The following is a 27,396-nucleotide window of genomic DNA, read 5'->3' as shown; positions in this document are numbered from 1 at the left end:
TCTATTCAGGACTCTCCTCTGGTGTCAGGGGGATGAACTAACTACTCACTTGTGTCTCCAATGTGTGTAAATTAGCATTTACATGATATAATTCCCCATCTGCACACACATTAAAGAGACACGTATTTCAAAGCAACTCTTCCAGGACATATATTGATTCACACCACACAAAGTCATCTCTTCTCAGGGCAAGAGGATTTGATTTACACATTACCCCTCAGTACACAAGGAGAGGTCAAGCTGCCATGAGCTATAATCCTGCCTGAAATCTCCCTGGATCTGTAGGAATGGTGCTGGCCGCTTACTCTGAGCTCCGTGCCCATGGTCTGCTGCAAGGGAGAAGTGCAGTCAAGGTCATAGCAACACTTTCAGGGCAACACGCATCCTTGTCATTGCCTTAAGGGAAACATCTCTCTGCTCCACTGACTAGAGAGCCTACCCCTTTCTGTAAGACAAGGAGTTTCCGGGACTTCGCTCCTCCGACACAGCAACATAAGTGCTGTGTAGGTCAGTCACCACATGTCCCTCTCTGAGCAGCGAGGTTTAATAGTCCTCTCCTGACATCTTCTTTAATAAGCAGCCTGACAGGTTATGCAGCTTCCAGTCGTTTTATTGCTATGAGCTGGGTAAAAGCTAGTGGAAGATGGTGGGTGTAACACTTCATCCTTTCATTCAGAATAAATTCAGAGAAGACATTAAGGTTCTTTATGAAGCCAGATGTTTGAAACAATAATGATCTCCACCCCAAACATAACTACATGCCATCTCCCAAAACAAAGACACATGTGGACAGAGAGGTTTCACAGGCAATTATGCTGTGAGGGATTGTGCGTGACAGAAACAGCAAGACCAGAAAAGCTGAGGAGGAAGACAAAAAAAGACCACATAGCAGTTCTGACAAAACGGGAAAGAACAAGCATCTGGATGAGCGCTGGCTGGGGCAGAGAGACCTGACCCTGTGTGTAAAGAGATTATTTCCTGCCTGATTCCCCGCAGGTTCAAGGGAGCAGTTCCTCATGCATTCTTTGTCATAATACAAGATTTCATCAAGATCGCCTGATTGTCTCATCGATCTCTTCTCCTAACACAAAGAGCAGCAATATCCTGAACTTTGGCTAACTTCTCAGGTCAGATATGCATAATGATCCAACCTAAAGCACTTTATTATCTGTGCTCATACATGCCATCCAATGAGTGAATTAAACTTAGATCATGAGTAGAGGTATTTTGGGCGTTTGGAGTTTTTTTAACCACTACACATTTGCAGTGCAAATTTCCACTGTCTCTCCTGCACTACACACAGTTCAGAAAAAAACCACCCAGCCCTGGAGGACACTGAAGTCCAAAATGGAAATTTGTTAAGCGTTTGTTGATCCCAGTTAATTTGCGATCACAGTAAATTTTTTTCATTTCCTTCCACAAAAGCAACATGCACCTAAAGACTGCTCATGTGTAATACTGTATTCTCTAGTCAGTAATAATCAAAGGACTAGCATTTATTTAACAGACATTCATAATGGTCATGTACAAGTTTTTAAAGAGAAAAAGTGGAGGAGAGAGTAGAAAGGGGGGGGTAGTCATTCCACGAGCATACACTGTACACTCTTCACGAATTAGTTGCTTTTATTGGCAGTACATTTTTAGCCATTGGATGGATCTATTGCTATTCAAAGCCATCAGATCACTCCTTTTATTTTTCCTCTTCTTACAGCTCAGAATAGCGGAACCTCAGGAAAGTAGCACTTTGGACCACTTATAGAGGTAACACAGGAGAGCACATCCTAGCTCTTGAGCTAACCACGTACCACAATCATTGACAAGCCTTTCCTGTCTCACCGTATGAGAGCAGCCAGCTTACAAAAATTCCCCTTCCTTGGCTACCCCAAAGCGTTATGTCTCTCCCAGCCTCTCTCCTACACCAGTGCCTCCTCCCCATGTTAGCCATCACCTTCTGCCTCTGCGTGTCCTCCATTGCCTCCAGATCGCTCTTAGGAAGAGACAGAAGACTTTGCATTTCTCCATTCACCATGAGAGCAGTGCCTTCGATCTCTGACTCCAAAAAGGAATAAACCCACAACCCTTCGCTGTTTTCCTCAGCCCTTAATTTCTAAAATTTCCCCATCCCAGGCACTGTTCCCTCCTACACCCTGCAGTTGCTTGTGTGAATCTCCTCACTCCACTTACTGGCTCCCGTCCCTGGCTTCCCCAGCTGCAGCCTGTTAGAAGGAAGTATAAGGTTTTGTCTGCAATTGATTTTAATTCTTTCCCTCATGCTGCCCCTGCAGGCACTGGTTTGCCAGCCCAGCTGTGGTACTGCGCTAAATCCGTTCTCGCTCACGCACAGCATTCCCTCAACAAGCTGTGACTGATCGGGGAGGGACAAACGCACACGTATATTCATACTCATTTCTTTGCACACTCTGGAGTTTTCTTACAGTATGACGCCTATCAGAAGAAAACATCTGCTTTGTTTGTTTTTCAAGGTAATCAGTTTCCTCTGCAGCGTCTGAAATGCAAACACAGCATTTGGCCTACTGGGGAGAGCCAGACGGGCTGCAAACTGAAAGTGAAACGGGTGAGGGCAGCTTCATTGTTCAAGCAAAAGGAAATTACGGAATGATAAGGAAAACAAAAGCAATGTTAGATGGGTAGTCGATGGGTTTCTGAATACTGTTTTTGTTGTAAGGCCCTAAGATGTTGTTTTAAGGAGCAGAGTGGGAGGAAGAAATATGAAGTTTTCCTTCCAAGCACCAACTTTCTAGAACAGTTATGATGAGACAGAGTGAATTTGGCTGGGGCAAGGCCACAGCTTTCTTGTCTGCCAAAGCAGAAGGCTCCCCAAGCCTTCTCGTGCATCAAGTTGCCTAACGGGTGAGAAGGCCGCAGTGCTAGGCCACACCTGGTATAACACCTAGGCCTGTGGCCTGCCAGACCAGCCCTAGTCACTCGCTGCTTACTGTCAGGGCCTCTCATTTTGTGACCCCAGCCCCATGCCAGGTCTTCTGACCTGGAGGTCCCTTCATCCGCTGGCAGCTGCCTGCAAGGCCCAGCACCAGGAGGCAGCCTACAACTTAAGCACCATGTCAGAAAAGAGTGAGATAAAGGGGGCATAGCACAAAAGTCAGTGGTGTGCGTCATACCTGGCACATGAAATTTCAGTTATCATTGAAAGTACAACAGTTAGGTCTTCTCCTAGCTAGCTTTCAGTAACAGTGAAACTGTACCCAGGCCAGAAAAAAAAGTAAGCCTTAGTATAAGCACACCTGCCATTTTGTAATTAAAAAAAAAAAAAAAAAGTCTTGATTACATGAGCATTTCCCATGACAGAAGGAAATGGATACTAATACAGGGTGAGAACTGTATTCCTGAACTTCTGCTCTGTCCCAGAGGGAGTCTGAGTGCAGAGCCCTTGAGGACCTGTCAGTCAGGGACTAACCTGCAGAGACCAAGAACCAGGAAAGGTGCTCAGGTCCTCTGTGAAGCCAGGACTAGACGGAATGAACAGCAGAACAAAGCCCGCACAACAAAACTATGCAAGAGCGCTGGAAGGATGCCATTAAAAACTGTGGATGGGTGCATGGATGTCCAGAACACCCCACATATCCTAAAATCTGATGCACGGAGCAAAAGAAAGTAAAGTGGAAGGATGATCTTGAAGAGAGGAGGTCAGACAAGTGAGTATAATACCACAGGACTTGCTTTTCAAAACACAGATTAGACTTGTGGAGTGATGCCGAACCTGTTTTGTAAAGAACATAATCTCTGCAAACAGATGGCATAATTCTGCAATGAAACCCTGTATCTGTAGGAACTGGGGATGCTAACAGAAAATGGTGGTACCCACAATGTCCCAGACCGGTCCTAGACTTGGTCTTTAGGAAGCAAACCAAGGACATGGTTTTAGAATGGCTCTTATATTGGCATCACGCCTAGCTTCACAAGTTACTTAATGTTCTTATTTATTGTGGAAATAAGGAGAGATCATAGGACTTCATGGTGCTCAGTGTGTGACACAAAGGGGTGTGCACATTTTTCAGTGCAAACCATGGTGTCTCCAAATACTAAGTATGACCAAGTGAATAGTTGTGCTACTTCATCGATTGATCTCGTCTTAGAAAGGGAAACCTGTGGAAGGATCCTGCTGGACATTCCCAGATAACCATTATTAATATGAGGTAGCTTATTCAGCGTTTCATCCAAAGACCCTCAACTAATCTTAAGAGCTTTAAGTAAGGAAACAGACTTTAAGCTTTGTTATGTATGTGCCAACAGTAGTTGTCTTGCAGTACTCCTTAGATCTTGCTATTTGAGAGGCACTTTGGGGGAGGGACAGCAGAAATAATAATTTGCAAATCTTCTTGCTGAAATATATTTAAATACAAATGCTGACATTTTACTGAAACTAAACTTTTCCAGTAGAAGGAATGTATAAGAAAGGAGGGCTGACCCTTCCTGTCTTGGATGATAAATATTAAGTCTACTTGAACTCTAGTAATTTACATAAATTGAAGCAACAAACAGAAAAGGGCTGGCTGAACCTAAAAGAATGGGAACATTCCTCAGTGCTCTGGGAGCCCTTTCTCATTACAGTGTGGCTCATCGTCCCTGGCTATATTTTCTACCTTCCTGAAGATGAAATACTGAAGCCATTCAGCATTTTGCCACTGTTGCAAACATGGGAAGAAGGAAAGTGAAATTACAGGAGCAGAGATGCCTTCTGTTATTATGCCTAAGTTCCACTGTCATTTACTCCAATTTTGAAGAGCGGTATTTGTAGCAAAAAGGAAAACTCACTCCAGCATTTAAAGCCAATCAGAAATAAACAGAAAAATATTTTGGGGGGAAATACATTATTTTTATCTGAGGACCAATTGCCAGCCTTAATTGTGAATGGGGAATACTGACAGGTCAACCCTCAGATAAATGGCCATCAAACTTTCATCTACTGGGAACAGTAACAGCTGCCTGAATACGAATTAATTCTATTGCATGAAACTGAATTTCATGTTTACCACTATCTGAGAATGAAAAGAGATGGCGTGCTTAACATGTTTATCTATGAAGAAACTCCTCTATGAAGAACCACACAGCAAGATTATAATTATTAAAGTGAAGGACTCAGTGAGATGTGGAGCAGTTGTCATTCCCACAGCAGTAATTTGCCACAGGGCACTTAAAAGGGTCAGCGCGTCCCTCAGGATTTGTCTCTGACTTGGGACACATAACATCCTGACATTTTCTGCTGAAGGGTTCCCAGGCAATCAGAGCATGGGGATGTATGTGCGCTCGGGAGGTAGCCAGTATGGGAATATCAGCTTGGTATTCCTCAGCGATGGACTGGAAGGACTGGAATAGCAGTTGGTGGCTTGCAGGGTGAAGGAATAGAGGGTTACCCCATCCCTATTTGAACTCTTCATTATCATTCTACATTCGCAGTGTGCCGTACAGCTCCCGCCTGCTGCGAACACCAATCTTATTTATGACACAGCACACAGCCCCTGCAGTAAGTGAGGTACTCCGGCCCTCAGACAGTGTTTCATAAAAAACTGCCTTGCGCTGCATTAGCATGCAAAATGAATGAGGCGGGAGCCCAGCTCCAACACCTCCCCAAAATATTATGCGACAACCTAATTAAACTTTATTGTAACTCTACAAGCCAGGAAACAGAATTAAGGCTCGGTAGGCAAGCTCAAATTTGTTATTTCCTTAGCTTTTCAGTATTTGCAATTTGATAGTCTTGTCATGCAGGGTTTTTAATAGAATTTCTTGCATTTTTAGAAAGTAAATTGAATGATGAACTTCTACACTGATTAGCTTCTGCTAGGCCAGCACGCTGGACCAACACAAAAACTTGAGCAATCCGTTGGGCAGGTTCACTGCTTCCTTTCATGCTGACTTTTTTAATGCAACTGTCTAATGCAGGTGCTCGCTTTTCTTCCCCATTATCTTACTGGTCAAAGAAAGAGATTTCCTGAGCTACAAATGGGAGCAAAGTACTAGCATGATTTGGTATACAGACAACGGAGTTTGCATATATAGAAAACACCTTGTGACCACTAGCTAGTAACAATCAATTGTACCAGAACAGCAAAGAGATACCTAAAACACCAGCCTGTCTCCTCATGCACCAGTTGTCTAAGAGAACTGTTAAAACTACATAGGCAAAGGTGTCATTTTTTAAGAAATCTTTGTTCATGTACCTATCTCAACTTACACTTTCCAATTAAAAAATTGCTTCTGGGCTTGTTATTGAATGTTCAAAACTGCAGCCAGAAACATAAGCAATTTAAAGTAACCCCCTTAGAATGGAAACTCTTGTACATCCTTCATACTGCTACGCTTAGTGTACTCTGCCAATAAGATGCCGAAAAAGAAGGAGAGAAAACCAGGGTGGGAGTGAAGGGAACAGGAATTAGACCGAAAAGGAGTGAAAGGGAATCCCACAGAGAGCAGGCAGAAAAGCTCCAGACGTTCTGGCGGTTCTAACAGTTTGTTCCAGGTGGCAAAATAGACACTCTAGGGGGATTTTTGATGGAAAAGGACTGGGGACTTCAGGGCACGGGCCTTAGGAGACCTGCAGTAACTCTCCGAATCTCTGCTGCATTGTCTGCTACAGCATATGATTAGCTTCCTGTACTGTAGTGCATTGTAAAGCACTTTATAAAGCAATGAATTACACAGCTGAAGTGGAGTAACCACATGCAAGCAAATACGACAACCATTATGCTCTCAGCAACATCCCCCACACAGCCACGAACATTTGCATTAGTGCCAATTAATCTGAGGTGGTACAAACTCAGCGAGGCATAGGATTTGTTCTTTGGTGTGAAGGAGGAAGGGAGGGGAGAAAAATATCCTTTTGTCTTCAGAGAGGAAACATCTGTAGGAGTTTTCAAGGGCTTCGGTGACTTTGTTTAGCTTAGAGCGGGGGAGCATGCTATTGAGTGCTTTGATCTCACCAGCAGGTGACACTGCAGCAAGTGGGAGCAGCTATAAAAAGTTTGAAGCGTTCTAGGGACGAGTCGCACAACCGGAGTGCAAATGTGTTTTACGCGTGTGACTCACAGTTGCCGAGAAGTGGGAACACGCAGCACGGGCTGGGCTTTAGGTTTTAGCTTCTCGTTGTGTACTAATGTCTTCCTTTTCCCCTCGCTGCCCACCACCACTGCTTTCAAACGCGGCGGTGAAGCACAGGATCAGGAAGGACGCCAAGTCTTTTAACCCCACTGCATGTGGAAACACATATGGCTAAAGCAACTCTAGGGAAAACTGTTTAAACAGCCCTACCTCTCGCTGAAGTCAGCAGGAAAGCCATATCCTTTCACGTCAGTGCATAATGTCAAGAGGAGCCTACCACGCACAAAATGGGGGGTCGTGCTTTTCCAGCTCCGCTTTTCGACCAGCCTTTCTGTTTCAGAAAACAATGATGGCATTTGTGAAACACATGTTCTCCTGCGATGTATTTTTTTTAATCTTATTACTAATACAAAAGAAAGTAGATGAAATATCTGAGAATCAATAATGGATTTACCACTCCGTCATGACTGCAACCACCAGGATGACTGACCCTAAGTAACCCAGGGCTCTGGGACCTGTGCCACCGGGGACTCAGGAAGATCAACCTATTTCTATGCGAACCTCCACTTCCACTAAAGAAAAAGCGTCCTGCAGCTGGACATCCTATGCACAAAAGTTTCCAAGAGCTAACTTAGGAGGCAAGGCTTGCTCTGCAGATCCTGGTGAGGGTCCGTGGCTGCTGCACGCTGCCACAGGCAGAGTGAAGAGGCTCTGATTCTTTCAGTCAGGCTTCCCTCAGGTGCAAAGGGGATATAGGCACAGCTGCCAAGTTTTGTTCAGCTCCCTGCGTGATATATTGATTTTATAAGTGGGTTAATGAACTGAATTACCACTTTCTAGATAATTTGCATGAAGCCTCCGGTTGACTTTCCCAGTCAAGTCACCCTGCTCCAAACACCATCAAGGAATTGGGAACAAATCCCTGCTTCTGTGCCCAGGGGAGGCCAAAGGTCCTTCTGTGAGAATCTAAAGGTGATGGGAGGCTGCAGAGCACTGGCAGGCATAGGTGGGTGCCCACGTAGGGCTTAATGGCAGAAGCATATGTAACAGCTTGCACTGTTGGTCTTGGATGGGTGCCCTGTGCCAGGTATGCCTGGTACAGGGAAAGAGTGGGTTTCTGGAACAGCATGGCCAGAGTGAGTACCTGTTGCCTGCTTGAAGCTTATGGCAATGTGAACGGAACATGTCAGCCCATGACAGAAGTACCAAAACCAGGGTGCTGGGCAAGAAGCGTGGTCACAGGCAGTCCTACGTGGGGTAAGGACTCCAAATGGCTCCACACATGGCTGAGAGAATTCGAGCCTCAGAAAGTGCTTCTACTTAAGCCACTAAACTGAGGGATATGAATAGCCCTTCCATAACATTTTACACACATCTTTGGAATTATTATTTTTTTTTACTATTATCTGAACTATAATGCTGTAGAGCATCAAAAAAGAAGCTCTCTTGGGAGAGCCAGAAGCAGTTTTAAATCTAATCTCTTAAAAAGAATACATTTGCAGCACTACACCTCCTCCTGTGTCCACTGCAAGTGCCTATGGTTTTACATTCACGCCTTCCCATCTATGTAAAGAGTCACACAGACAGGGGAAAATGGCCAGGATGAAGAAACTCGAAGCTGATTTTGCAATGAAAGCAAACACCTAGCATAAACCAGTTGAGAACCCACACTTTTTCATTGATTATTTTGCCTGAGAGCCCTTGGAGACATCTGTGATGACCGTAGGTAAAAAGCCACACATTGCCTAAAGTGTGACTCTTCTGCTGAAGGTGTTCGTTCATCGACTACAAGACACAAAGAAGGACTTCATTGTTTAGTGTCCTTGGTGAAGACCTGCCTTGCAATATCTCATGCACACTGAAGCAGACAGGTGAGTTTATATACGCCTGATACAACACTTTGTTTACATTAAACAATCAGAATTACAAAAGTGCCGTGTAGGTTGCCTATCTTTCAACACGTGGAAAGAGAAAGAAAGGGGCAAACAGCAAAAGGGCCAGGCAGTTTTTCTCTTCATCATTCCCACTTCCTACATGAAAGGTTCCCTGGCAAAACTTGCTCCTAAATTGCATTTTTTTGGACCAGCACTCTCTAGTCGCATAAACAACACTTTACTTTTCCAAGTGTAGTTATTTAGTTTCTTCACATTTGAGTGTTCATGTCACTTCTCTTCCCCTCTGTAGTTTTTGCTTTTTTAAACAGTGCGAACACGTTCTGTAATTATTGCTGACAGCCCGATGTTTAATGGTGTCGAGTGTCTTTTATGGCACAGTCAGACGTTCGTTTCAGAGGCAGCTGCCTCTGCTTAAGCAGTCGCTGCCCCTTAACCATTTATCACTGCCCCCACAGCTCAGATGTGGCAACCCTCCCTACCTGCGAAGGGTTGGAGCCAGCCTGTTTTCCCCCGCGCTGCAACAGCCGGGCAGAGCCCACGTATTCAGTTACTGCGCCCCGGCAGAGGGGAGCAGTAACAAATAGCTGATCAAGCAGTAACTTGTTAAACCACCGCAGCTGTTTCTCAAGCAAACATCCGACCGTGCCCTCGCAGGCAGCACGGAGCACGCGGAGCTGGAACGGAAGAGATTCCCAAGGCTGCGAGATGTTGTGGGAGCCGTCCCACATTCCTCCCCGGCCTCAGCTGAAAGCCAACCACTGCGCCGCGACCGCTGCTTTTCATCCTCACCACTTCGGCCTCCAAGCTTCCTCACGGCGTTCAATTTTTATTTTTTTTTAATTTATTTTTTTTTTCCCGTAAGCGCAAGAAAAGTAGCACCACGTCCTCAAAGTGCAGCTGAACTTTTCCAGCCATTTCACGGGAATGCATTCGGTATGGCACCCGTCCCAGCTGTTTTCACACAAGACTGGCCCGGGCAAGCACCGCTCGAGATAGGCTGGGTGTGCCTGATTACCTGGTACCCCAGCCAGGCGGTGATTCGATTGGCACCGGTCCCGAGCAAAGTGAAGTAACACAAAACTCATCCATCACCGTGTGCTGCTTACCAGGTGAACCTTCCCGACAAAAACTTGCCCGACCTAGTAATACGGCATTATCCCCAATAATTACGTGCGTGAATACAAGCGCCGATTACCCACCGGGGAAGGGGAGGGGGAGGGCAAGTGCAGCCATCTGTGTTTGTTTGCCTGCGCGTTCCCATAAAAATGTTCTCAGCGTACAGCCTGCTCGTAAGCTGCGATCTTCAAAGGGCGTCGGGAAGCTGTTCCGTGGGGCAGCGCTGTGCCACCCCGAGTGTTGTCAAACTGTGCTGCTGACGCTGCCAAATTGTTTTGTGTGTCTCGAGGTTCTTGAACTGCAGCAGAAAGGGAGACGTGGAGGGGGAGAGAAACTAAGGCCATTCCTCTGCTGAACAGAAAAACCTAATCCCTCGCCACAGTCTTTTATATTGCAACAAAGGCAACTAATACATTTTTGTGTTATCTGCTCTCTTGCTCTGCACTTCAGTGAAGTTAGTTTAGTGCAATTAGCGACTTGCCTGCACTGTCTGAAAGAGAAGGCACTTTCTAGTCGCCTTTCAGCTTACCAGAATACTTGCCAGAATTATTTTTTAAAATTAATTCCTTCATTGTATCAGAACAGTGGAATGTGGGCCTAATACTTTCACCATTTTTAAGTCAGCCTATGATTTTATACAATTCATGCAGTGCCCTAAGAAATGAAAGCACGCATGCTGACAGTCCCCTATGCAAACGCTTTGCAGGATTTTCTGAATCATTAGGACCAAAAAGGACCACTGCAACCATCTTATCCAACCTCACCTGCCATATAGTACAGGCCAGATTTCAGCCTGCATCTATTTCTTCTTAATTAGTTGTAGCTTGCATGGAGCAATTCTTGACCTAAACATTTCTAATGGCAGAGCATCCACCACGTCCGCTGCCCTCCTTTAACGTTAGAAAGACAGTTCTTACGCTTAACCTGCAGGATGGAGAGAGTTCAGGAGCCACACGCTCCACACTGGAAGTGTTCTGCGAGATGATCCTTCTTGCGTGCGATATAACAGAGGAATACAGCATTGCAACATGTTTCCCACTTGCTTCCACCTTCCCATCACTCTTAACCTCCAATTGATCCAGGAAGAGTTAAATCCAAAAATACTATAACGGGTTTCTTTGACTCAACCCTGATGTCAGTTTCACAGTAAAAACAATATTCCGCTTTTACGAAATTGCTCCTAATATACAGAGATGTAAAATTACTCTAGTCTCTTCTCATTTGGCTTTGAATCATCCCACAGAGTTGGGTGGTAGAGATGGTATTTTGCTTTTAAATCTATAGGATTTTTCCATTAAGTTCTTTATGGTTTTTCATAAGTTTGCTGTAGCTAGAACCAAACTGCACAGCTTTCTCCCTTCCCAAAGTATGAAACAAATACTTTTGTTTAATAAAATTGTCAGAGGAGGTGCTGGGAAGTCCTCCTAAAGATGGTAGAATGCCATAATTGCATATACATTTATAACTGATGCTTTACTATGAAAATTAAAATTTAGAAAAAAGATCATTTTAGAAATAGAAACCAACAAGTAGAACTCTGCAAAGACTCATCTTGAAAACCTCAGCATTGTGAAGTGCTCAAGGCATGGACCCAACACTTCTGCTGTAGTAATTCTGCAGATAGCATGTAGTGTGTATGATATGTATCACTCTCATCTGTGCCTGGACATTTAGGACTATTATCACAATAAAAATCACCGGCACCATCACAGACCTTTCTAAAAGCCATGGGTTTCACAAAGGAAAATCTAAAAGGCTCCATGGGTATTCAGTTTATTCAGCAGAACAGCTGATAACTGATGCTGCAGCCCGTACTCGGGAAAGAATCTAATTCCTAAGCGGAATTCAAGTGAGCTCCATTAGCTCAAATGCTCTCCACCAAACAACCAGTAGCCCCAGAAGACTGGAGAGAGATAAAGACAATTCTTCCCTAAACCTAGTTGCCAAATGGAGTCAGCTGAAATTTTTCAAATGGAATTTCCACAAGGGCTTAAAATTAAAGGTACTTTAGTCTGAGTAGGGCAGCAAAATCAGATCTCTAATAAGGCATAGAGTCTAAAAATTTCAGTATTGTTCAAGCCACTCTGCTTCAGCTGTATGGGACTGCATCTTCAGAAACTGTTTTGCTGATCTTGATGCCTGCTCCAGAAACTAAATACCACACCAGAAGTAAGTTATAGCTATTTCCGACTGTGTTATACACAGTATATTTCAGCAGCATTGAGAAAGATGATAGCAACAGTGTTGCAGGGCATTTAGGTTCATTAGTACGGTAGGCAAGAAGATAAAAGGAGGCTAGAGTTCAACCATTAAGATGTGGTTATAACAGCATGCTTCCCGCTTTGCTGAGTTCCCAGCCCTGGAATTTTCAGTCATGCAAGCGCACCACTAATTTCATCAGCACTGGCTGAATGTGCAGAGAGCAGTCTTTTCCAAAAAGTTGTAGGATGCAGCCATAAAGCTGTTCTTCGGAGACTAAATGAACGATTTCTTTTTTTTCACAAAGCATCATCTTCAAAGTGCAAATCGGTTCCAAATAGTCATGTAGGCCAGTCAGGGATGGGAAAAATTCTCCAGACCTTACAAGAGTGTCAAGAGCAGTTCACAGAGAGCAAAATTAATGCCACTAGAGACAGCCAAAGTTCACCTATGAGCAATTCTCTGATGGGTGATTGCTTCTTCCATTTTGCTTTTACAAGCCTTAAGGTGCATAGGTAGAATAAGATCACAGAGTGACTGAGATGTTTTTATAAGCGTGGACAAAGAAGGCAATTTTAAATCTTTTCTGAGGTGTGTATAATTACAAGTGCCTTTCAGATGTTGTTAATATGCTTAGGTGCTTAGGGAAAGCAATCTTACATGAAAGATAACCTTTTAATAGATTGCTTTATTATAGCAGCACTCAGCTTCACCGCTATGTTCAGGGTTGAGTTAGCCTCCCATGTTTTCTAGAGGTTTATAACTTGGCTGTAAAAAAAAAAAAAAAATCATTTGAGTTGAATATTCATGCCAGCTCATAAAATTTCTATACTAATTGGCAAAAACACAAAACTGGTTAATCTTTTACATTTATGAATACCTACTGGCTAAGGAATTAAAGAAGCTTTTTTTGCTTTTCTTTTATTCTTTCTGTTTTGGCAGCTACCTAACTTCAGAACCATTTCCCTGTAAGATGTATTTCGCAAATGATTAGCACATATTGATTAGTTATTACACAGGAGAACTGTTATTGCTGAGGTGTTTTTTTAAAACTTCATCAAAGCCTGCATTAGACAACAGACTGCAAAAGCTCCAAAGGAACCATTAATAAAAGCTTTAAAAAAAAATTAAGTGAATTTAGTACTTATGAAAGGATGAGATCGTTGGACCTGGCCAGGGCCAGTGATGTACAGACCTCCCATAAATCTTTGCCAATACGTTATGGTCCTGGACCAAGACTTTCTTATTACTTCAGCTATGAATCCTCTCTGATCAGGCACCGTTGTTCGCAACAAACTGCAAGGCAAGCTTGTGATGTAGGACAAACAGTTTCTAGAATAGCATTCCTGGTCTGGGAAGCAACCCTGCTTACCTTAACCGTGCAGTAGTCCTGCCTGATGCCAGCAGCCCCACTCACATGAGCAGGATTTGGCTCCACACTTTTAGCTATGACTTCAGCTCTAGCTTGAAGCCAGCTTCTCAGGACAGTTTGGCAAGCACTCATAGGACGTCAAGTGGATTTTCAGTGGTGCAGCTACAATACTTGATAATTCAGTTCTGCAGAAGCAACCTGCTCACCTCCCTCTCAGGAGCAGTCTGTTTAAAATCAGTTGGGCCGCTGGCACAGGTGGAGCAAGCAGGATTTTCTTCTCAAATTCCCTGCTTTTTCATGACATGACTAGTCTTCTGTACAGCGTGAGAGAAACAAAACTCTTAGGACATTTATTGGAGCTCTTTAAAGCTCTTTGGGTTTTTACTTTCTCTTTTCTGTTTGCCTTGTGCATTAAGTACTTTAAAAAGTTCCTGCTTGTGATATCCATGTCTGCCCCTGTATTTTGAAGAGGATAGCAAAGACCACCTAAATACTACCATTTAAATGCTAGCTCCTGAGCATGCACATGCTTCCCCTGAGATAATACCTTAGGTTTCTATAAAAACAACGGTGTTACCTGCCTACACTCAAGTAAATTAAGGTCAGTCATCTGCTTAACAGCAATAGTGTAGGGTGGGAAAGATCTCGGTACCTCTAGTGCACACATATGCCCTGCCTGGTCTATCTCTTTTTTTCCCCACTTATAAAGATGATGGTGATGTTTCTCTACCTTTCAGAGCTGTTGCCACAACTGATGCTGTAAAACACTATTGTGTGATGCTCAGATAGAACTATGGATACTGGGTAAGTAATAATAACCATAAAATAAACATTTTCCCAATATGTTTTCAGCCAAGAAAGAGGAAGGCAGGTAAAGCCCTTGGAGCTTGTCTTTTCAGTTCCTTGCAAGGGCCCAAACACGAGAACTGTCAAGTAACTTCTTGGCTTCTGTACCTCAAGAAAAATATGCTCACGTGTCAATACACAGACCTACCACACGGGAGGTCACAGGAGAGATTTTAACATGGATCATTAGTGGCATTGTAAAGTTTTCATATGAGTAGAGTAATATGTTTAATGGTACTCCAAAGGATCCATTATGCTCCACCAGTACAAATTCACTTTTTACACAAAGGTTTGGCATGATTAATGATCTGTTATGGTCTATTGATTAAATATTACCTGTTACAGAATTGCTTAAATACATATTTACAAGATAAACTGGAACAGCTCACACTCATTACAGTCTTTGTGGTAATTAATAGGAATGTTATGTAAATACACATTTAAGTGATTTATATAATAGGGCTCCAAATAAGCTGTTACAATCTATCTTGCTGTAATGAATTAGCTCCTTTACAGTAGGTAGGTATCTGACCTCTACTGGAGTATGAAAGACCTGCTTATGTGTCTCACTGCTCTTTTCTGGCTTCAACAGCAAACTATTCCTGAAAAAGTTGCTATGACAGAACTCAAAGAGCAAAAAGAAGTGCACACGATGCAGTGGTAGTAGTAAAACAGGTCCTGAAAATCTCTGTAGTCAGCTCAGCTAAGGAATGAATGAACACCACTTTGACTGACTCACCTCCACCAGCAAAGGGCCCAGGAAGGCAACAGGAAAGATTAAACCCACAAAGACTGAGGAATGTGAGGACCATTGCACCAGCCTGGCCCTGGGAACTGGCCTGGACCTAGAAACCTGACAGAGACAAGCTGCAAATGCTCTGCAGTGCTGATGCTCACAGTGCCCAAGTGTGGGAGAGCCTCCACTGCTCTCTCTTGGTTAGTGCCTAACCCAGAGACAGGTAGTTCACACAGTGCTTCCCAGGAATGGCAATGCAGAAACCATCTTTGTTCTGGGACTTACCATGGGGATTTCCAGTCATCCGCCCAAAAAGGAAATTTGAGGAAACTGTTAGACATCACAGAGTAGATGTTGGAATTCAATTTTAGCTGTAGCACTTGTCTTCAGTGACAGTTATAGTCCATTGTCACTCTCTACATTTTCAGTTTCCCAGAAAAAATATTAAGTTACTTCTACTAATTGTGGAGTGTCTTCTTCACTTCAGTTTTGGAACAGTCAGACATGCAATGAGATAACCAGGCTCTCAGTTACATTCATGGCTTCTTAGGACAATCTTTTTTGCGTTTTGTTCAAGAAAGGGATAATAATTATCTATTCTAAGAATTCTTATTGCATTTCATGCTTTCCCCTTCAAAATGTTGCCCCGGCACATACTACGCACAAAGAAGTTAAGCTTTTTCTGACCTCACGGAGTGCAGACAAAGGCCTGATTCAGCTATTATTTACCTTGATGAGGCTATCTTTCATATGTTATTCAACTTACTGGGCAGTGACTGGAACAAAATCATGAACATTATTTCCTAATGGAAATTGGACTTGGTGGGTCATTAGACACTCTATGCAGCTACAGGATTCAGAGGCACAGGGGATGAAGCATAAGCATGTTTCGGCATAACAGAGGCACCCCCTGAGTCCCAAGACAGTGAACTGAGGCCAGTTAGCTGCATGATAATATGGAAGAAGACCCTCAGAAGGCCCAAACATCTCAGGGCGTGCAGCAGAGCCCTGGTTCATTTCTGCCTAACGAGAAGAAAGGAAAGGCGAGCGACATATGACCACAAGCATTCACCAGCTGCTGGGCTGTGGGTGCAGGAGCACCGACGAGGCTGGCTGCTGTCCCAGGGCCACAGATGCAGCTCTTGGAGCAGCTCTGACAGAGGTGAGGGTGGTCCTCCCCGCAGCCACTTCTGCGCTCATCTCAGCTAACCCTGGTGGGGGCAGCTCGGAGCCCTCAGCCGGTAGGCAGGCACTAATGAAATCCATTAAACTGTCAACATTTAGGGAACACTGTTTTACAAAACCACTTAAACATACCATGCAACAGACAGCTGAATTAGGCCTGTCTGCCTGCGTGGAGTCAGAAAGAGCCATGTTACTCTTCAGGGGATTGGAAACTACTTTGCAGAGCAGAGTCCTGATTTTTTCATTTTATTTTTAGCAATTATTCAAATGTACTTAAAATGGACAAGTACATTTTCACTCACTTCATAGTAAAAAAAAAAATAAAAAAATCCTTCAACCAGTATCTCCCAAAAAGAAAGAAAAACCCAAGCCACTGCTACCAAATGGCTTTTGAAAGGTGGTTTGAAAGGGTGGAAAGATATCATCAAAGAGGGTGAATGCATGCATGCCATTGAAGCTACAGCAGCAGAGTCTTTTCTGATGCACTGAGAGAGGTCAGAGCCCATTGCAGGTAGCAGACAGCAGCGTAGCAAGCCGGCGTGCAGGAAAAGTGAGTCAGAATCCCAGGGCCCCAGGCCACTGGCAGCTGCTGTGTGTGTGTGTGTCACAGTGACAGAAATGACAAACCTAGTCGCAGGAGAGAGAGCAGAGCAGCCCAACTCACTTTGCAAGCAGCCCCTGCAGGGAGAGCGGCGGTGTGCGACCAGCACGGGCTGCAGAAGGAGCAGTCCACCCGCCTCCTTCTTTGCTGGTGGTGAGGGACTGCCACTCGACCAAGAGGTCACTTCCCGTGGATTTTTGAGGTGTGGGAAATTATTTGGAGCGTAAAGGGCAAAAGCTGGAAGAAGTACTCGCTACCTTTCCAGTTTCTACCCAGCAAGGTCTGGATTTATCAGATCCGCTTTCTGAATGTCTTAAAGGAAGCTAGTTTCCCAGAGGCTGTCTTGTGGTCATCTCTTACTGAAAGATCGGGGCAGGGAGGACAGCGGGTTAAGCAGTATCTGGCAAAAAAAAAAAAAAAAAAAGTAGCTACAATGGGTGTCCCAAAAGAAATAATGGGTCTAATTTCATTCCCAGCCTCCAAATGCACTTAGTCTTTCAGACCTTCAGTTCTGTGACATCATTGCTATCTGCACAGCAATGAGCAGTGATGTCACAGGACAAGCATTAAAACTGCAGACATAAAATAAATAGTCGAAGCAGGTAAACACTGCAAAAAACACACAACCAATTTTCATGCAAATTTCTCCAGTTGTAACAAATGAACGAAGGGGGAAAGCAGAAAAATAAATGATATACCTGCACGATTGGTCCTAAATAGAATGTTTTTCAAAGCTCACCAAGAGACATCACCGACTCTTTAACGTTTGCTTTTCCACTAATTTGTATCCTGTCAATTTACAAGCTATTTCAAACACCACCTTTATTTAATAAAAATGCAAAACACAATGGGGAATTTATGTAAACAAGGTTGGCAAAATATCTTTGTAGGACATTCCGGAAGGAGTAAGGAAATGAATGAATTAATGAACGAACATTTTAGTAGTTCAGTGTAACTGGGATATTGCCTAGCTGAAACAGTAGGCCTGACATTTAGTTACCATATAAATATCCATAGAAGAGGACTTTGACATGGTAAAACTATCTTAAATCCACTCTGGTGGGAAGCCACTGGCCTCCTAGACCTTTAAAAATATATGTTGCAATGGCAATACTAATTATTATTATTGAACAGCAACATAAACAAAATACTTTTCACTCAAAAATCATTAAGCGTTTGACAAAAATTATGGATCATTATTCTCAGGGTGTGAGTAGAAGATTAAGGTCTAGATTTGAAAAGCATCTACCAATTTAAAATGTCTTAGGCAAGTTAACATTTAAAGCTAAAATGACCTAACTGGTCACAAGGCTTCTTGGAGTACAATAGAGAAAGAAGGAAAATTGGATTTTCTCCATGATGGATGAGCCTAGGAAAGCCCCATGGGAATTATTGCCTTGTGTTTTTCAAAAGATTTGCTTTTTGATTTCGTGATGGTGGACAAAGGAAGACTATTCAAAGAACCTGCTTCCGTTCTCCGGCTGGTTAAGCTGTCCACAAGACTACAGAGCCCCATTATTTGTGTCCCCAAACCGATTCTTTTGCTGGATTGAAGTCAGCCCCAGCTGACTTCAGTCAGCAGCCATTTAAACCAAAGAATCCCTTCTACAAATATATCATGGCCACACATGATGTTCTTGGAGATATAAAATTGACAAAGAAACAATACTTTTATGTTATAGAGGTCAAAGGTACATTAAAAGTACATGAATGGGTGTACTATAGACCATTTTAAGCATTATTTAAAAAAAAAAAAAACTTGCTGGACACTATAGGAACTGATCAGTCATTAATAGAAACGGCTACTAGTCATTTACTAACCCTTTATTAACTTTCTCCATGTAAAGCCCCAATATAAGCTGTAGCTTATGCAGTCTCAAATTAAAAAAAAATAAATAAATCAAAAAATCTGTTCCCAGCTCCATATTTAATAAGCAAAAGGTCTTGTTTTCCAGATTGCTGAGTAGTCTGTAATTCTCTTCACTTCACTGGGAGCTGTTGTAGACTCAGCATTTTCCAAAGCAGGCTAATTATTTAGTTGCCCAAACATGATAAAAGAAAACTAACTCACAGCTAACTATAAAAAAGTAACCATCTTGCAAAAAGTGGCCAAATTCTGCTTGGAATTCACAGGAGAAGGGAAATAAGAGACCAAGACCTCTGAGGACAATGGGTATGTTTCAGGGCGTTATCAAGACATAGCAGTTGGGTTGGCAAATAAATCAGCTAGCGTTACTGAGCTCTGCATTGCCACAGCCAGACTACTCCCTGCACCTGTGCTAACTGCTTTAAAGCCACTTCAGCTTTCTCCCCGTGCTGCTGCTACCTGCCAGTGCAGCACACTCAGCGAGAAAGCATTAGCACCATTGAAGAGGCTGCTTGTCTCAAAAAGAACAGAAACGGGAGACCACTTTTTCTCCCTCCCACAGCTGCTGGTGCTACACAGGGAGTACATAGCTTAACTTTTTAAAGACCTCAGGATAGTCCCAGTTTCCTTCCCTATCACACCTGTAAGCTGTCTTTCTCCTTCACATACAAAATATCTTCATCTATAACCTGTATTATGCATTTGTGTGTCACTGAATTTAGGAGGAAGGCATTGGCTCCTAAGCAGGGATGAACGCATTTCTGAGGGAGAATTTTCATAGCAAAATTCTTGAAAGCCATGAAAGGATGTAAGAATCCAAGTTGTAGTGGCCTTTGGGTTACTCTTGAGACAGATACTCAAAAGAGCTCAAATCTCAGACACCACAATAAGAGTCAGGTTTCTAATAAAGCTCAATATGCTGAGCTCATTTGAAAAAATCCTCATGCCTAAATCAGAGTCCAAGTCTTTTAGAGAGACAATACCTATCCACCAAGGAATTCAGTAAGTTAACTGCTGGATGTCCATAAACACAGAGGATATCACAAGCTATGTCACATACGGACCATCTACCTACACAGTACTGGAAAAAAATACGGAACATATTTAGTGGATGAGGGACACCCACTCTTCATTTTGGGAAGAGTTAAGTCTGAAGGAAATAAATGACCACATCATCTTGCTTCACCTTACATCCAAAGTGTCTGCAGCCCGAGAAAATTCTGAAAATTCTTGCTGAAGCACACACAGAGTCAGTTTTAAAGTGCCCTTTAAAGTGGAAGCCCTCTGTATTGTCTTAAAAAATAAGTGCAGTGAAGTTCCAGAAGCTTTTCTCAGACACAGGCATTTTGTTTCCTCATTTCGTAACTATTTTAGCACTGAGAGGACTGAGTAAAGTGAGAAACGGTTCCCTTCCAGCAACTACTTCCATGATATCCAGTTTCCTTTCAATATCTGAAACACAGTGGAGCACTTTGTTACTTAGAGCTGTTACCCTCTCCTGTGCTATCTCAGAAGACACAAAAGGAGCGCGTAGAGCAGAGCAGCTCAGATAACTGAGATTTTAGATACCTGGTAAAGTGGAATATGGCTGGCTGAGACTGCTCGGGAGTACGGACAGCTGGCTAACAGTATGTCAGGCTTTTAAAGTCGATGCCCAGAAGAAGGAGCCAACACCACACAAAGCAAATTCCACCTGCATCTACCTGCCTGTTCTCCTATATATGCACGAATCCCACCATTACCACTGATCGAGCCCTCGGTGACATCCTTGATTACAGTCAAGACCAACCCACCATCAGCTACCATCTACAATGTGGATATACATTCTTCTATAGCCATTGGTTCCCAAGAGAACATTGTTATCCTGCATTCTGTCTGGCTTTGTCTGACTTTATTTTTATCAAAGCTAACTGTGGTAGCTTTACCACAGTTTAAGCTAATGGTTAACCAGACAGATGAAATCTCATGAAAGGTTGTTGTTGGACTGGCTCACTGAGACATGAGCAAGTTCAGTGAAAGTACTGAGCCTTGAAGAAGACAAACAAATGCTTCACTGACCAAGCCTGATCATGGAGAGACTTCCTTGCATGCTGTCTTGCCACTAAAACCATGCTTGCTTTATAAAGTTGGCAAATGATGACTGAATACTAATAGAAAATCTCAGGAATCAGTACATGTGTGCAAAGCCATTTACTACACCTCGCTCTTCATATAGGAAAAACCAGCAGCAAGTTCTATATTCAGACCTGGACAACTGGACTAGCTAGCTAGATGAAACAAACAAGCACTAAGCTAGGCTCAGTGTAATTATACCTTTATCTGTATTTCTATATTCCTTTTTTTTAACTATTTGAAGATCTCATTACTTTTTTTTTTTTCTTCTTGTGAGAGAGAACTACTCCAAGGAGGTTTGAAGCCTGATTTATCACTACTTTCTTAGCTTCAGTGCTGTTATGCCAGTGTAAAACTGGAGTAAATATGTAGTAAGTCAGATTTCTGGATCCTTTAGTTTCTGAAAATTTTGGCTGAAAACTGCCCATAAATGACTGGACCTAGGATTGCCATGATAAAGCTTCTTCATGACAATAGTCTCATATGTAGTACAAGCCCATTCTATGTTGCATTTCATAACTTACACAATCCATAAAAACAATTTTGGGGAAGAATTCCTCTGGAATCTGACCCACAATTAAAGCCGTAGCTACTATGTGAAGACAAACTAGGCCTGAATCCCAATGCATTGAAAAGAAATGTCAAAGATGTGCCTGAGCACTTTAGAAAGTTCTTGGGTCCGTCAAGTAAGTGGAAAAGAGAGGAAAGGCAAAGAAGCCTCAAAGGCAGTTCAGTTCTGTAGCAATGAGTAGAAGAGGATGGAGCTCAGTTCATTCTCAGTCATAGACCGAGGACCTGAATAAATGAGAAAGATGTCACATGGGAAAACAGGATGTCAACTGACTCAGTTCCAGCTCCTCTGCCTTCTGTTTCCCAATGTGGTCACTCTCTGCCCACACACTTCACTTTGAGTTACTTAAAAACAGAAGTATTTTAATAGATCCTTAGATAATCACCCAAATACTCATCACAGAGTAGGCTGGGCTTTGTAAATTCATACTTTCACACACGGCAATCATTCTCCGAGACAAGTGCACAGTCTGATCTTGGATAAGTCACTTGGTCAATAAATCCCAGTTTCCCACCCATAAAATTGGGATGAGAGAATAATTTTCTTGATCTGATGAGTAGATTTTAGTTTCGAGCACTCTGTGGCAGAAACCATTCCTCTGAAACATCCTGGCAAAACGAGAGATATACCAGGTACGACCACACAAATGATCACAGATATGAGTTTGAAAGAACTCGTTTATGTTTGTGATGAAAGAGCTGTCTGAATAGATAACTTGAGGTGAATGCCCTCTGTGTCCATAGCTATCAATTTGCAAAAATAAATCGAAATGATCCCACCTGTTCAGAACCAAACTTTTGTTAACATGAGTTTTTTGAAACCTCACTGTCCTCTACCGGGTTCCAAATATGTTGTGGATTCTTTTTTACTTAATTTGATTTTCAGTCTTTTTTTTTTTCATAATGCACTTCACCAGTTTCCCATCGTTGTTGCTGCTACATAACCACTCACAACAAACTGTGGTGTCAAAATAGCTGTTGGGCTGTACTTGTTGGGTTGTAGCGTCCCTTGGGTTTTGCCTGAGCAAAACATGCGTGCAGCCCTTGGAGTGGTATCAAATAAGAACCTTGGCACTAAGGCTTTGACAAGTTGCCTGCCGTTGCTCAAGTCCTATATCTCTGTAAGTACACAGCACTGGAAATATGGAGGCTGTCGCCTTCTTCCCCTGGGCAATCACCTGTACAATCAGAAGGAACATTTGCCATTACTGTTAGTGTACCTTCCAGAGTGCTGACACCTACCATGTAACTCCAGAGGGAGAGGGAGAGAGAGAGAGAAATACCACTGTAGAAACAACACCAAAGCTTGAAGTTGTGACCTCAGAACCTGGGATCTGCTAAGCCATTAATTTATCCGAAATGTCTTTGTCTTAAAGAAACACAACATATGCTATAAATACATAGGCAAAATGTTTCTTACAAGCTCTATAAAGGAAGGATTCTCTTTTACTATACCTCAGCATGGTTGCTTTTCTAAAACCCATGACACAGCCTGACTAACAAATAAAAAAATAAAAAAGAGAATGGCACTGTTAGTTCAAAAAACACATAAGTTGTTGTTAGCAGGAGAAAAAAAAAATGTTTGCATTCTTGACCTTTACAGAGGTAAGACAAAAAACAACTACTTTTTTATACTAATAGCGTTCTGTGCCTGTCCCTTGTATATTTTCTTTTAAACTTGCCATTTTGCTGTTGCAGCTGGGCTTGTCAGTTTTCAGCACTAATGGGTTGTGATATGGTGTCAGGGGAAGTCAACAATCAATGTTGGAAAAAAGGGCTATCACTGCTGACACAGCCAAGGATGGAAACACAATGGCCTTAGTTTGGAGAGAAACAGAAGAAAAATCCTGACTTGTATCTTGCTTTGAAGATTAGTCGAGATTTAGCCCTCACTGACCAAGCTATCACTTTCAACCCTTCCTGCCTCACCCTGTCCTCCCACTGGCCTCTAACATTACTGCACATCTCACCCACAAGACAGGCTTCCAGTTTAATGAACAAAAAAAAAAAAAAAGAAAAAGAAAAGCATTTTATAACAAACATTTTAAAGAATCATAGTCCACATTTCTGTTAACAGTTATTACAGCTATTATCTTTTGCAAAGATGAAAAAAGGCTGGGTTGCACAGTGAATGCCTATGGAGCAGCACGGCAGAAAAAACATTTTGGATGCCTTTTCCACTGCCTTGGCGTGAATCAGATCAGTGCTGAGCCCCTCAGCTCCAGCTGAACTCAACACAAGCCATGGACACACAGCAGCTGTTAAATCAGATGCCACAGGCAGAATTGTGAAAGATAAACAATGTGCAAAGGCATTCAATAATAATAATGGCAAAATTATTTATTTCCATAGTTTCATGTCAGAAAACCTGACTAGATCTAAGACTCTCAGAGTCCTAGAGAGACAAGGAGATAGTATGATTATTTTAGTTTCCAGATGAGAAAATTGTGACAAGTACATTCTTTAAGATCACACCAGGATCTTACACACAGGCAAGAACAGAAATCAGTAGTCATCACCATAAATGCATTACCAGGCTTCATAGCTTCCTTCCCTCAAAACTGTATCTGTCCAGTGTCATTACTGATCTTTTTATATCAGAAGATAAAAAGGTCAGCTACAGATTCTCCTCTTCCTTTAATGAAACAGACAGAGATTGATTTCAGAAAATTCAGCATCTTCAAAGTAGAAAGGACTACCTGAATTTTCCCTCTTCCAGACCAAGAAATTAGTTTCTCAAAGATGTTTCTGCATGCCTAACACCACTGATAACCCCAGAATATCTGTACCAAATACAATGTCTTTTTTTCTAGCAAGAAAAAAGCCCCTAAATGTGGACTCACACTTACTCTTCTTATTAATTCTGCATGTAATTCTGTACTCACAGCCTACCTTCATCAAAAGCCAGTTGCACAGAAGGGTTTCTTCAGCTATAAGGATACAGTAGGGCCATGGCAATAAAAGCAAAGGGACGGGAAAGAGTGGCTAAGGTCGAAAAAGGAAGGAAAACTAGCAGCACTGAGAAATCTGGGTTGATAGTGAAAGGAATCAGGAGAAATCTCAGGAGGTGCTGAGGTTTTTAGGGTGACTTGTCCCCTTGGGTGGTATTTTTCTCTGCAGCATTCCTTTCTCCATCATTCAACAGACTAAAAAAGGGCTACAAGTAGATCCAGGGAAAGGAACAAGAAGGAAAACATTTTTCACAGTGTTTCTCCTCCTTCCTGCCTCTTTCAATTTCCTCCACAACCTTCGCTGCCCAAACCTGTCTAACCATTAAATGTTTTTTTGCAGGCAATCACTATGTGCTAAATTTACAATGGCATCACTAAGCCATGTAGCTCTAAGAACATTCTTACTACTGCACAGCTTTGACACCAGCCCTTAAATAACAGCAAAAAGCTGCTTTTTCAAAATACTGTGAGCAACAGTACTTTTGGCCAGCTGCTCCAGTAAAATACAGAGCAGCACCTGGGAACGTGGCTGCCACAGGAGACCCTACAGTAGACAAAGAAAGCACCTCCGAGTTAGTCTTGAAGGCTTCCTCTCTTATACCAAAGGAGTCTCCCTCCCCACTCCAGTGGGCTTTCTGTCGTGCTGCTTCAAGGAGAGGGGAAGAGAAAGTGACTTTACAGGTAGCTTCAAGAACACTCTGTCCTGTGTGATTTTTAATCATAAAAATACAGAGAAAAAAAAAACGAACATCAGTTCACAGAATTTATCTACACAGTCCTCTTGTTAGAAACAAGGAAAGAAGATGTGGCCAGCCTCTAATGTTCAAAGCTAGCTGAGGTCTGCAGAGAAAAGAGGAGCACATCATCATGAAACAAAGAGCTTAACAAACAACCATAGGAAGTATGGGAAATAAAGAGTGGTGTTTGCAAACGTGAGCTTGAGAGAAGAAGCAACAAAGCTTCACCGATCAGGACACAAAGGGAAGGGAAAGTATGACAACTTTGAAGCACATAAAAAAATAATAATAATAATAAATATGAAGACTAGGGACCATTTTGCATTCCATTTTTTTCAGCCTGAAGCAGCCATTTCTCTCCCCATACAGTTGTCTAATTCATTATTGCTATTACACTGGGAAGGAGCATCCATCACATCTGTGCTGTGAAGGAAAAGGAGGAAAGGTCATGGAGCTAAGTCCTACAAAACATCTTACAAACTGTAATGAGTCTCTTACAAAAAATCTAACTAAAATTGACTTGAAGCTGAGTCCTGTGACCTGGACGGAAAATGTAGCGGAATGACTGTAAGCAGCAGGTAATGCTGGGAGGTGATATATTGAGCTGGGTTGCTGTAGGGGCATGGGTTTGGTCTGCTCTTATTAAATATCTCAATTAATGATGTGGAAAAGGAGGTAAATAGCACATTAATGAAATTCACAAACGACAATAAACCAGGAGGCCTGCAAACGTCAAGAGAGGATAGCAATAATATAAATGGAAACTAACAAGATTAGATATGTAGGCAGGCAATAAAATGAGATTCAACTTGGAAAAATATAGACTAATACACTGAGGAAAAATAATCAGAAACCTGGATGTCCAAGGGAAAGCAAAACCTGGAAAGCATCTGGGCAGAAAGATATCTAAGGGTGATAATGAACAACACATTTAATATGAGTTCACAAAGAGATGTATCAGTTTAAAAGACCAATGCAATTTTGGCCTGAGTTATGCAGGGAGTAACGTCAGGACAGGAAAAAGATTGTCTATGAATTTGGGAAGACCTCTGTTGAATATTGCATCCACTTATAAACACCTCCATAAGACAAAGTTGCCAGCATGCTGGAAAGGACTTCAGAGAGGAGCAACAAAACTGATTAGAGAAGGACAGGGGACAGATTTATTAATCTAGGTGACAAGGACAAAACGACAACTGTCTAGAAATACATGAAAGATGAACAGAGAGGATGGAGGGGAATTTCTTCATTGATAACATGCGCATTGGTACAGCTAAATGTGATGGGATGAAACTAAGGAAAAACAAAATTTGGACAAAGTATCAGGTAGCGTCCCAGAAGCCATGCGATTCCATCTAGAGGACATTTTTCAAATGGAAACATGCGAAGTCCCATCAAATACAATATTTAAAACTTGAGAGGATAAAACACCCAAAGGCAAACTGTGGCAAACAGTCGTGCACTTGCAGAAAGTTGAGCTCCCTGACCTATGGGGGTCATTTCCTTGCTTAAATTCTCTGAATCTGTGGCTGTGCTGATACACAGCCCCATTACTGGATTTACTCTGTTACTGGGTTTGCAAACACAGTGGTGTTTTCCAAGAAAATCCATATCACATGCTTCAGTCCTAGTCCGAAGTATTATTGTATAGTAAAAGCTAACTGACGGCATGCATTGACTACTTAAAGTATTCAGACACAACCAGATGCATGATACAAAAATACTTCTTTTTTAGCAGATGTGGTTCTTTACTGACATGATTCTTCAGTGTAAAGTTATTTTGTTTATCTTAAGGAAAATGTGATTACATTATTTATTTGCTTATTTATGCCTACCACCTTTTCTTTTTTACATTGTTCACGCTTCAACATTTTTATTCATTCACATGTAATATACTGGAACTTGCCTAGTTACAGTAGAGGTCTATTCACAGTGAAAAAGGAAGCCTTTAATGCTGTAGTGCATCATAATATGCCAAGACCTTGGTGTTAAAAGTAACAGGGAGGAAAAAAAAGGTCGAAACTGGTAATGTAAGCTAAGAAATGTGCAGATATAGTTTTTCTTTTATAGAAAAATGTGACTTTGCCAATATGGTGCTCTGTGCGTATTGCTGCGTGCATTGCTGTGTGCAT

The 27,396-nt window shown here is 42.3% G+C and overlaps 1 protein-coding gene across 5 annotated transcripts in view; it reads right to left on the bottom strand.

Moving 5' to 3' along the window:
- The window catches only part of LOC310897380 (uncharacterized protein), a 152,875-nt gene extending 142,030 nt beyond the window's left edge, over positions 1–10,845 (bottom strand). For 2 of the 5 annotated variants that reach the window (XR_014582264.1, XM_083830955.1), the window contains exons 1-2: positions 9,452–10,845; positions 7,288–7,408 (exon numbers count right to left, since the gene is read on the bottom strand). Coding sequence is in view for 3 of the 5 variants with exons in the window: in XM_083830955.1 (XP_083687081.1) it covers positions 7,288–7,315 (28 nt within the window). In the remaining 2 variants the exon portion in view is untranslated. The other 3 variants (XR_014582265.1, XM_083830956.1, XM_083830957.1) reach the window with 3 other exon arrangements.
- Positions 10,846–27,396: the final 16,551 nt, after the last annotated feature.

This window comes from Anser anser (assembly GCF_964211835.1).
Source record: "Anser anser genome assembly, chromosome: 3".
NCBI lineage: Eukaryota > Metazoa > Chordata > Aves > Anseriformes > Anatidae > Anser > Anser anser.
The sequence above is the reverse complement of the archived record's forward strand: the minus strand, read 5'-3'. Positions and strand labels throughout refer to the sequence as shown.